We start from the raw sequence: 11,765 nt of genomic DNA on the forward strand, positions 1-11,765 counted from the left end.
ACTTCCCCCACTTAACACAAGCCTTGCTCCAAACACCAGGCAACTGTTACACAGGGTAAGTCACTGTCAGTCACCAGTTACTCAGCCCACACAAGTTCTTTTTAATCTATACACTTTACTACTTTTATATACATGGGGTGCTCTCTTTTAGAGGAGCTAAGACACGTAGAGCTAAAGCCACATATGAAGTCACGAAAGCTGGTTACATCCACACAACTTGCAAACACTGGCATCCTCAAACTTTGAAGAAATGGTATTTTCACCTCAAACTACAGAGCGTAAGACACCCAAGTATTGTTAAAAACACCTCATTGCTGTCAGGTCTGCAGATTGAGAGGTCTGCACTTGGGCATTAAGGTATGACTGAAGGTGACTGACTTAACAACTAGAGCCAGACAAACTGGCACCATCACTGCAGGATCTGGTGCTGTTACCCTGGCCCTATTCTTCCACTGCTTGTCATGAAATCCTCGTGAAACACCCATGAACACTTCCCCTCTGTAGATATCTTCTACAGAAGTCTCAGGATACAAAGCTGGAAAGGGTGAAGTGAGAGTCAACCTGTAAGGAAACAGAAATCCCTGGACTACCAGCCTACAAAACAAGACCCTAGAGGGGACTGCAAGACCCTAGTATTTAGTTGCACAGTCACTGTAAAGTTCCAAACACAGAAAACAGCTTTTGCGTTTTAATCCCTAGCATAAAGGGGTAAATGCACAAGCTGGAACACAGGAAGTTCCCTTCAAATATGAGGAAAAACTTCTTTATGGTGAGGGTGACAGAGCCCTGGAAGAGGCTGCCCAGGGAGGTCGTGGAGTCCCCTTCTCTGGAGATTTTCAAGACCCACCTGGATGCAGTCCTGAGTAATGTGCTCTGGGCAATCCTGCTTAGCAGGGAAGTTGGACCAGATGATCTCTAGAGGTGCCTTCCAACTCTGTCAAATCCATGAGTCCATGAATAAAGGCTATATTGCTGTATAGCTACCTTCTGCCTCATCTCCAAGGTCATGAGGACCATTCCTGACCAGGATTTCTACCCTTCCAAAAAAATCAACATAGAAGAATATACCAGATGCTGTTTAGGTTCTTGCAGGAGTTGGTTTGTTTATGAATAAGGAATTGCCAGAGGCAATCACAAAGCATCAGAGAAACTCACTTCCCTGTTCAAAAATTAACATAAGACACACAAAATTAAGTTCTATTGTACTTTTGTGGGCAAACAATGAACCCCAAACTATTGTCTGGAAAAAGCATTCTAGTCAATGCAATCTACAGAGAAAAGCCAACAATGAGAACAGAGTAAACAAGCACTCATTTGAGAAGTAGAAATATTTTAATTCAGTCTTCATATAAACTATATTTAACACACATTACACAAGTATATAAGCATGACCAAAACATAAAAAAAAGTCCTGCTCAACAGTTAGTCCCTTTTCTCCTCAATCCACAAAAAGCCAAAACAGAACTAGAGCAGTAGCTGAGGTTAGTTCATTTTAATTATTAATAAACAGCAATCAATGTATTTTCTCACATCCACATGGAGGAAACTCATGAGAAGAGTTATGTCAGGCTCCATTTTAGGAACTCAACCAGAAAGGTTTTTTATTCCAAGTGACACAAGAGCATACCAGTAAAACAGCCTTCCTTACTCAGAATAGAAAGCTACAAAAACCTCACCTTAGTATTGAGCTAGTCTGATGACCAGAAGAGTCTTTGCAAGGAAGGCTTCATATATTCATAATGTTGGTACAGTTTACTATTACATAACTGTGTTAAGTAACTGATTAATCATCTTCTGTACCAATTTTCCATTCTTAAGACACTGCTGGCTTAAACTTCAGCAGTTGGAAGATGACAGGAACAAAGACGTTGTGCAAGTTTCCCTCCTTACGAAAGAAATGTACGAACTGTACCCTTTATTGTCCCCCTGCAAATAGGGCATTTTCTAAGGGACGGAGCACATTCCTTGCATACCACTAAGTGGCCACATGGAATAAAAACAATAGAAACTTCTCTGTCCATGCAAACTTTACATGTTCTTTCCTCTTGCAATCTTCTTAATTGTTCTTCCATAGGTAAACCTGGAAAAAAAATATTTAAGAAGCCTGAATATATGTGCATTGTCATTAGAGTACAGCTCTGTTCCATTTCACCCTTTATTTCCCTATCTGTATTCACTAAATATAGATGGCAATGAAAAAATAAGTACATTTTCCAGAGGTCAGAAAGTGGCATGCAAGAACTAGTCTGTGCTTTTCACTTCCACAAGACAACAAACGGCCCAGGGGTTGGAGGCCAACTGTGGTTCTTGAGAACAACCAATGTTTACATTTTCACAAATGCTATACTTTTCTTGCTTGGCTGTTAAATGCACAGAGCACAGCCTGAGCCATGGAAGTGAGCTATATTCAGGCTTGTATGCTTTTCTGCAGTCTTAAACTACAGGACTAAGAACCAGAGCAAACTCAATCCCACGTCTGACAAGTTTTTATCTACCCAACTGTTGGTCAAGCTAGATCTTAGGACACCCCTAACCCACTCTGAAGAAGTAGAGCTGATGACACCTGCTGTGAGATGCTAACCTACTATTCACTGTCTAGTCTTTACTGAATGCCTGAATGAGATCAAGTCCAGCATGTGCCCGAATTGTCAGGCTCCAGAAAGCTCTACCTCCTGTGGTGCATAAGCACATGTAAGGCACAGGACATAGCTTAGAGCAGATAGACTTGCTTGCAAGTTTGAGCATGAACTTAACTTTTTCTGGTAAATCCATTTTACCAAAGCAGAATTAGGGAGAACATAAAGCCTAAAACTTCTTTCTTAACCAAAGTAATTTTCTTTTTTATGATGTTAGCTGTTTATCCCACAATAACATTTAAGGTAAGAAAGTAGAGTTTAAGGTACCTGAAACATCTTCTGTGGGAACATATTTCATGTTCTTCTCCACTAAAATAAGAGAAAAAAAATCCTAATTATTTGACTAATCTATATTCAAACAGCATCTGAATATTTTTTTTATCTTTAGGTTGCTATGGCAGCACTGGTTAGACTCTTATAAACTTACATCCTTTAAAAAAAAAAAAAAAAAACACAAAGCCTAAAACTTCTTTCTTAACCAAAGTAATTTTCTTTTTTATGATGTTAGCTGTTTATCCCACAATAACATTTAAGGTAAGAAAGTAGAGTTTAAGGTACCTGAAACATCTTCTGTGGGAACATATTTCATGTTCTTCTCCACTAAAATAAGAGAAAAAAAATCCTAATTATTTGACTAATCTATATTCAAACAGCATCTGAATATTTTTTTTATCTTTAGGTTGCTATGGCAGCACTGGTTAGACTCTTATAAACTTACATCCTTTAAAAAAAAAAAAAAAACACACACAAAAACCAGACATACCAAATAAATCTTTGTACAGTACAGGGTCACAATCTCGTAGACAGTTTCTGAATATGCTGGCTGCTTCATTCCCTTTCACTAGGACGGTATCTATCAGTTCCCTTGCTTGCAGTGGTGTCTGAGTCTTTTGCTTAATTACATCATGCTCAAGTTCCGTTATAACTTTAGCTGATAGTAAACTCCCCAGGATTGGAAGTACACATGTTAGACGCTGGAATAAAGCCATTCGATTCTTCCGGATTAAGGACAAATCATCTGGAATGAAAAGGGGATTGGATGTGTGTTAGGAATACGTTACTCCAAGTTGCATTCTTTAAACTCTATTTGAAATGTTCACCTACTACACATCGTTAATAGAGACCTCAGTAAGTCTTAGTGGTATTCAGATAAAGAACAAACTTAAGAAAGCCACATAAAGCAGCTTCTGAGCCAAAGCCTTTTCACCAATGAAACCTCCTGCTCCCAACTCCAGGTTAAGGTATCTGAGAGGCTCTTGTCTAACTTCATATGTACAAGACTTACATTCTCTGCAAAATTGCAAAGAAAAAACACCACCTCTGCATAATACCAACGCTAATTCACCAACAACCAACAGGTTAACTTTAGTCAGTAGCAGTCAAAATGGTGTCTGAGATGTAGATAGAATCAAGCTATTCTAAGAGGCGTCCAACACAATCATGCACGAGATAAACAGAAGTACAGCACAGACTCGGGAGTTCAGGGTTTTTTAAAATACTCTATCACAAACAACATTAAAGTTTATGGCCTCTTTTAGGAGGTAGATATGGTGACTCACCCATTCAAGAACAGGCATATTTGGAAAAAAAAGTTAGAGTGTCTCAAGTAAAGTATTTTGGTTCCATTTATTTTATTAAGATCAATATAAAGGCGCACACACACAACACACAAAAAAATATATGGCTTTGCTCCTATGGAGAGAATCAGATGATTCTGAACCCTTGGCACCATCCTCCTAAAAGGGAATGAAAGAATTTCCAGACTGCTAGTTCCATACAGAGACCCTGACAATGCTTTTACATAAGCTGATCCTAAGAGCAATTAAACTAAATCACTTAGTGAATAAAAAACAATAATAAAAACCATACATAATAGAAACCACTTCTCCTTTCACTTTTATTCGTGCCTTATGCGTACCTGATGCCACTTCTTCCAATTGTCTCTCCTTCTCTTCTTCCCTCTTTTCATCTTCAGCAGCGAGCAGATCACACACAAGATCATTAACAGTCTTGTAGTTTTCTCCAGTGGCCAAGATTTTACTTTGCACTGTTTGCTTTATCAGCTTTCTACCGAATCCCATCTCCAAGGCAGCTTTAACAACAGGTGTATTCATCATGATTGCATCTTCTGAATGACTCTCTCCAGGTTCAAAATGAATAACTAATCAAAGAAGAAAATCACCGTGTATAGTTTAAAGAATAAAATATCTATACAACCGAGAAGTCACATCAACATGACCTACACTCATGCACACATTAAAAAGTTTCAGTGGTTAAACAGACTTTTCTTTTTTTAAGTAGTTAGTTTCAAAAAAATTGGAAGCCAGTTACTTAGATTCAGCTGGATTGAATTCATGATAAATTTCAATCCATGTGAGGCCTTTACAAAAATCTAGGACAATCCAGAGAAGCCACAGAGGATTCCATTGTGTCTTTGCAGCTTTTTTTATATTTAGTCATTTATAACTTCAGCCTTGAAAAAAGTCAGGGAGACAGGGGAGGAAGGAGATCAAAATTCAGAGTTTACAGTACAACCCACTGCTCTTTTCCTGCTCTTGATGGGTATTTTCCATTCAACTTACTAAGCACCAGGCATGTGGGATTCTGATTCATTGTCCTCAACCAGCAGGGATAACCCACTCGCCCTCTGGGAGGAGTTTATTTCCACCATAACTACAGTCCAGCTCAGAAAGACTTCACTTTATCAGCTTGTCCCACCCTCTCCTTGACCACTGCTGCTCAACTCAGAGCATTTACCTAACTGCGTGCCTAAAAATGGAGTTTTATAGCTGCACAGTCCTAACACTCTCTAGCAACTCTTCTCCCAAGTTCAATACCATAGGTCAGTGTAACAAATGCCAAGTTGGCTTGTTCTGTTTAACCCAACCATGAAACTAAACCCCACAAATACAGCAAATGCCAAGCATTCAAAACCAAAAGTCTTAATATGAAAATAAGGAAAATGAAAGACAAGATCTCTTAAAGGTGCTTCCTTCAAGTTTGTCCATATAACATTGAAGCTACCTAACTTTTACCATTACTTAGAAAATCCTTATAATCCTGTTGCTTCCAACAAAATCTAAGAATTGTTAAGCAAGTTAGCTTTGGATAGTCAATCATTAAGTTAAAAAAATGCTGAGGAAGTTTAAAAACATGCTTTAATATACATACTTGGAGGATCCATGTTTTCATCTACAGGTGTATCAGAGGTTGACAAGAGCTGGGAAACACAACAGAACTACATTAGTATCAAAGTGTTGCTTTTCCCCAACATACCTTTAACACATCCTTCCCTCATCAACCGTGCTACACTTTTTACCTGAATGGTACCTGTTAGGTACTTCACATGTGTACTTTGCACAAATCCACAAATTTGTGCAACTATGCAGTCAATATAAAGTTAGTGCTGACCAATTCCATGCAGAGAAGTTTGGCTTACTCTTGCCAGAAGCATCACTGATAAAAATAATTCAGGCTGCCCGTGACTGATTTCTGAAATAACAATTACTGATCTGCATTACTCACTGAAACTTATATAAGCAGAATTTCCCTCTTCCGATACAAAGGAGCTCACTGCCCTCTAACACCCTTCCATAAGTAACCCCTATAGGTTAAACTCTACTAGTCCAAGTCCATTAGCCAGGGCTCAGCACTGGCTTCATTTTTGTGCTCATGAAGAGCCTTTATCATCTTAGAAACATAGTAGAAATATATGCAGAAATGAGGTAGAAGGATGGACCAAATTCCCAAAACAACATTGCGTTCTTCAACAAGGGAAAAGCAAAGTTACCAAACTGTAAAGTTTACCTGTTCAAGAAGATGGGGGAACCTGGCCTGAATTTGACTTACAAACTCTCCTCCTTTTACACGAAGCAGATACTCACACCTGAAACATTGACAAAAGTGTACTAAATTATACTTGCTACTTGCCAAAGGAAAAAAATACAGATGAATGACACAGTTTACAGTAACACAACATTAAAGTACTTTAAAGTTTCCCTTTAAACAAAAGTTTCCCTTCCTTCAGAAGGGAAAGAGTTCTCTTAATTGGAAGTGTGATACAGCCTAGTGTCTGGTGGCCCTTTGATAAAGCTTTTCCATGATGTTCAGTGGGCAGCAGGCCTATGGATATAAATGAGCAGATTTACATTCTGCTACCACTTCCAATGTCATGAGAAATGATATCATGTCAGCGTCATCACAAAGTGCAGTGATGAACTCTTTATATCTCCCATCTCACCATTCCCATCTCCTACTCAGTCATTCAAAAGAAGAAAATTTAACACCACTATCAAAGCCAGATCTGCTTCACGAATGCAGTTGTATCTCTTAAGCACATTTACTGACAAGCGTAATGCAGAAGGAAATAGAGGTGTCATTTAACAGTATGTGCATCGTGTGGTCCAACAGTAGCTGGCAAATTGCCCATGAAAGACTAGTTGGAGATCTACAATCTGAAGAATTATTATTAGCTTTCCTGAAATTAAGTGCAGTTATTTCTGTCATTAATGTAGGTGGAGATTTCCATAGGCACAGATAGCAATTAGGCATGCAATTGCCAGTTAATTATGGGGGACATTAAGAAGTTATTTCTGTCATTTTTCCAATGAAGACATATTAAACAGCCACCGAAACCTTCTTCACAAGCCTTTCCACACCTAAGAAAGCAAACTGCATGAGCTGAAAAACTGATTCAAGAGGGGCATGGGCACAGAACTAAACCAAGGGAGTCAGATATTCCTTCTACTTCATCTCTCAGCAGCTTTTGCTCTCTTCAGTCTGCTTTCTGACTGCTTCTCTTAGACAAGTATGCTCATTCACAATGCAGCCTCACTTGGTCATAGTGATTTGGGGATGCAAACAGCATTTAGTTATGAAGTGGAAAGCATTAAATATCATGCCTAATGAATAAATGCTTTAATTATGGCTACCTTAGCACTTCAGAGCTTGTAAACAGATGTATGTGAAATATATCCAAATGAAAGAGTGAATTCGTACATCATACAGTGAAGTTAAACAAAACTATCGAGTGCAGTACATATCTGCCAAAATTAGAAGTATTTAAGGATGTGAACAAGTTATGATAAAGATTTTGCAAGTTACCTTGGAAACCACTTTGCATGCTCAATCCATGGATCATCTCCAGACTCCCAGCACCTTAACCCACCATCACAGCAAAAACACTTAACGTCATCGTTGCGGCCTTTAAAAAAGACAGGCAAAATATCTAGCAAACATTCACACAATTCGCTTTAAGGTAAATGCTGACACAGCAATATGAATAAAACAGAAGACCTGAGTTTTTCTTACCTACGTAGTAAAAGCCAGCATCCGCAAGCTGTTCAGGCTGAACAGGAATTCTAGTTGGCCAATTTATGAATGTTTTAACACGTGCTTCATGGGTTTGCATGCTCACGTTTGAAACATTGAAACTTGTCTGTTCTCGGGTAAGGTTTTCCACAAAAGGGCAGTTAGGAAAGTGTCTCCGGTGCTCCGACATAGCATTATCTTTGGGTTCCCAGTTACTCAGCTGCCCACCACAGGTGAAACAAGCAACTTTGTCTGCTGTCCCCAGGTAATAAAGTCCAGCCTTTGCCAGATCGGTGGGCGAGAGAAACGTCAGGGGCCATGAGTGAAAAGTGCGTAGTCTAGCATCTTCTGTACTCATAGAAGGATTGTGAAGTTTAGGTCTCAACAATGAAAGGTCTTCAACTGCCCTGGTAGTTATTGGGTCTTGAGGAAAACTGGAAAAAGAGCCACTGAAATATCCAACTTGTTCTGAACTTGGAGAAAGCGTTATGGAATGTAGAGATGGGGAGAGACTGTTTGCAACCAGAGGCGAAAAGGCAGAACGAGAGGAGAGTCCGAGGTTGTTAAGTGAAAGCATGTTTTGAACAAAACTGCAGCCAGGATACAGCTGTTTGTGTTTTTCCATAGCGTTATCTCCTGGCTGCCAGTTGTCCAACGTTAAGCCACAACTGAAGCACTTAACTTTATCTTGCACACCAGTGTAATAAAACCCAGCCCGAGCAAGACTTCGTTCCGACACCGGCACGTTAACGGGGAAAGTAGAGAACGTCGACATTCTGTAGAGTTCACAGGACAAGTCATACTTCAGTTCGCCACAGAAAGCGCTCTGCTTCGCGATGCTAGCCAAGAAAGGGCTATTTTCCATTATGTTCATAATGGACTATTTTTGGAAAAATGGGACAAGTCTTCCTCTGGGAGGTAGTTGTGTGCATTAAAGGCAATTTTGGAATAACCCCTGCCTGTACAAAAGTAAGAACCTGAAAATTAAATGCTTCAATGTGCAACTTTGAATGCGTATGCGAACAGAATTAGCCTCATGATTAACAGCTTTTAAAATTTGGGAAGTTCTTACACTTTAGTTTACACAACTGCTTTCTGTGCAAAAGCTGCTCCGGCCCATTTTGACAACTGAAGAATGCATGTCAAAAAGGACTTTCCCTTGAATCATACAGGCATCACATGCTTTCCTTGTGCAGTATATCTGGGAGAGCAGCACCAGCTTTTCAGGCTCGTGAAGGTGATATCCAGAGAGGAAAGACCTCAAAAGGGTTTATCAAAATCCTTTGTCAATAAAGAAACTAAAATGGGGGGGCAACTACAACAACGTCGTTTTTGACCAGAACATCCATTAAGTGATTTAAGAACTATTTCAACCTAGACAGCTGATAAATACACAGCTTATACACATGTAAAGCTTTTAGTTTCTAAACCTCTTTAGGAGGCTGAAAATAATGGTTTATCAAGCTCAAAAGGCACAAAAAAAAAAAAGCCCTTGAACTCACTGGTATACTAGACTTCCAAAAAAGCCCTCAACTTGTGCATATTGTTGTAATAATGGTTAAGACTACAGAAGTTAGTACATACTCAACTTCACATACATCGAATATTCAGCTACGAGATAAACAAATCCTATACACTGTCTCTGAGAAGGATGAACTGCCTTAATTAACAAGCCTGGAATAGTCCCAGGCTTTTCTGTCTATAACATTGTCTGCGCAGATTGAACACAGCATTTCAGTTTTAACCTGGTGCCTTAGTTACACGTATAGAGTTATCAAATTTAGCACAAATCAATTGCCTTGTGTCGGGACATTCTAATGCTTTATACGGTTGAATTAAGTTTCTTCTGTATGCCATTTTTATGGCATACAGAAGCAAACAGAATCCTCAGATTAAAAAAAAAAAAATTTGAAGCCTTAGTTTCTTTATTTGTGCACAGAACTACCTCCCAGAGTTCAGACTGAAGTCCCTTCTAAGGTGCCTACGCCTCCATGTTGATACACACTGTGCGCAAGAAGAAATTGTTAACTATCTATAGTTTCAATCATTTAATTCTTTCGGGTGGAACAAAACCTGCAAGGAAGAAAGAGAGGAGTGTTTCAAAAATATACAATATGAGGTGCATGTAATGTCTATTCAAACAAAAAACTATACAAATTAAAACACTAAAGTCTCAGCATAAGCTTTTTTGTAATGTTAGTGAGAAAGTTTCAGGGAGTCAACTTTACACACTGTCATATGGAGTGGGTTTAATACATGTAATTTCCCTGTTACTGACAAAAGCAGAACTTTTTTGGCAAATGGATGAATCAGGCTGCTCGATCACAAGCTGTATAACTAAAGGTAAGATACTGTGCTAAAGAAGTTGCATCCATTTAAATTGGTTTAAGCATGCAGATTCTCAAACAATGAAGGTCCAGTTTTATTGTACTGACTTAATTTAAGAGTACTGGAATTTCTTATTTAGGTAAATTTAATAATACTTGAAGCACAGGACATCAGCAAAACTGAACACCAAAAAATTCAGGCAAGAGCAAAGACAAAGTTCCAAAGTTTTTAAATATACAATTTTCTATTAATTCATAATCACATATACAGCAGTCTCTTTTACAATAACAGTTTCCTGAAAAGTTGTTCCAGGAAAGACTCAAAACAGATAAATTTGGCATGATGACCCAGCCCTAGAAAAATCACCTACTGGAAAACAGCAGAGGATTTCCTACACATCTCAATATCTCTTATTAGATTTGTTCTTAATATAGTTCCACTATTGCTACTACCACTTAATCACTGAGGATGTGAGTTGAATGCCTTTCACCAATCCACTCTTTTAACACTGATGGTGGGACTAAGCTAACAACATACACATAATTCATATTTAGGAAAAATTTCTTCACGGACAGGGTTATCCAGCATTGGAATAGGCTGTCCAGGGCAGTGGTTGAGGCACCATCCCTGGAGGTGTTCCGAAGACAGGTTGACATGGTCCTCAGGAATATGGTTTAGTGATTTTTTTATTGCTTATTTCTTATTTATTTTTTTTGTCAGAGTTAGGTTGATGGTTGGACTAGATGATCTTTAAGGTCTCTTCCAACCTAGACAATTCTACGATTCTATACACAAATGATGCTAGTTGAAGAAGTTAAGCCACTTTCCACACTGGAGAAACCTCAGAGTAAATGCTAGAAATATCAGAGCAAACTGAGGCCCCTATAATCCTAAAACATTTAGGAGCACTTAAACCTGAGATCCTGTGGTCATTTTCTGCCAAACATTCCTCTTATAACATTACCCTCCACTAGAGCCCTGAGTATTCCTTGATTTCCAGAGTCACCCAACTGCTCTGAATCTCATGGGGTTTTTTCTTGTATTATCCTCCAGCGACACTAAGAAGTTATTTAAGTCCAGAGCAGCAATATTTAAAGGACAACAGCCTCAAAACTCAATTTAATATTTTTTTGCTCTTATGTTATGACCCAAGCCAAACTAGTTTACCGCCGGAGCACCCTTCGCTACGTTTACAGACCTGGGGCACCAAAATCTCCCCACCGGCTCCCGTGCTCGGTCGCACAACCCGGGACAGCCCCCGCCGTCGCCCCCCGACACCGTAGGGCCTCGACGGCCGCTCCTCCACCCTCACCCCACCGCCCCGGCCTGCTGGGAGCCCTCCCGGGCCGGCCCCAAGCCCCGCTCCCCGAGCGGCCATCCCGCAGGGCTGCCTGGCTCCCCTCCAGCGCCGGAGACCACGGCCCAGGGCGGGGCAAAGCAGGCACCTCAGCCCGCCCCGGGTCTCCCCTGCCCCCGGCCTGCCCTGACACG

At 39.8% G+C, this 11,765-nt stretch overlaps 1 protein-coding gene across 2 annotated transcripts in view; it reads right to left on the minus strand.

Annotated features, from left to right (window-relative positions):
• Nucleotides 1-1,313: 1,313 nt before the first annotated feature.
• The window catches only part of BIRC2 (baculoviral IAP repeat containing 2), a 10,633-nt gene continuing 181 nt past the window's right edge, over nucleotides 1,314-11,765 (minus strand). The window contains exons 2-9 of one of the 2 annotated variants that reach the window (XM_014965989.1): nucleotides 7,947-10,019; nucleotides 7,740-7,839; nucleotides 6,444-6,522; nucleotides 5,808-5,856; nucleotides 4,555-4,797; nucleotides 3,400-3,654; nucleotides 2,904-2,945; nucleotides 1,314-2,080 (exon numbers count right to left, since the gene is read on the minus strand). In XM_014965989.1, the coding sequence (XP_014821475.1) occupies nucleotides 1,887-2,080; nucleotides 2,904-2,945; nucleotides 3,400-3,654; nucleotides 4,555-4,797; nucleotides 5,808-5,856; nucleotides 6,444-6,522; nucleotides 7,740-7,839; nucleotides 7,947-8,820 (1,836 nt within the window). In that variant the 5' untranslated portion in view covers nucleotides 8,821-10,019 and the 3' untranslated portion in view covers nucleotides 1,314-1,886. Of the gene's footprint in view, nucleotides 2,081-2,903; nucleotides 2,946-3,194; nucleotides 3,237-3,399; nucleotides 3,655-4,554; nucleotides 4,798-5,807; nucleotides 5,857-6,443; nucleotides 6,523-7,739; nucleotides 7,840-7,946; nucleotides 10,020-11,765 lie in introns of both variants that reach the window. The other variant, XM_014965988.1, reaches the window with a different exon arrangement.

Source organism: Calidris pugnax, unplaced genomic scaffold, assembly GCF_001431845.1.
Source record: "Calidris pugnax isolate Ruff unplaced genomic scaffold, ASM143184v1 scaffold20, whole genome shotgun sequence".
Taxonomy (NCBI): domain Eukaryota; kingdom Metazoa; phylum Chordata; class Aves; order Charadriiformes; family Scolopacidae; genus Calidris; species Calidris pugnax.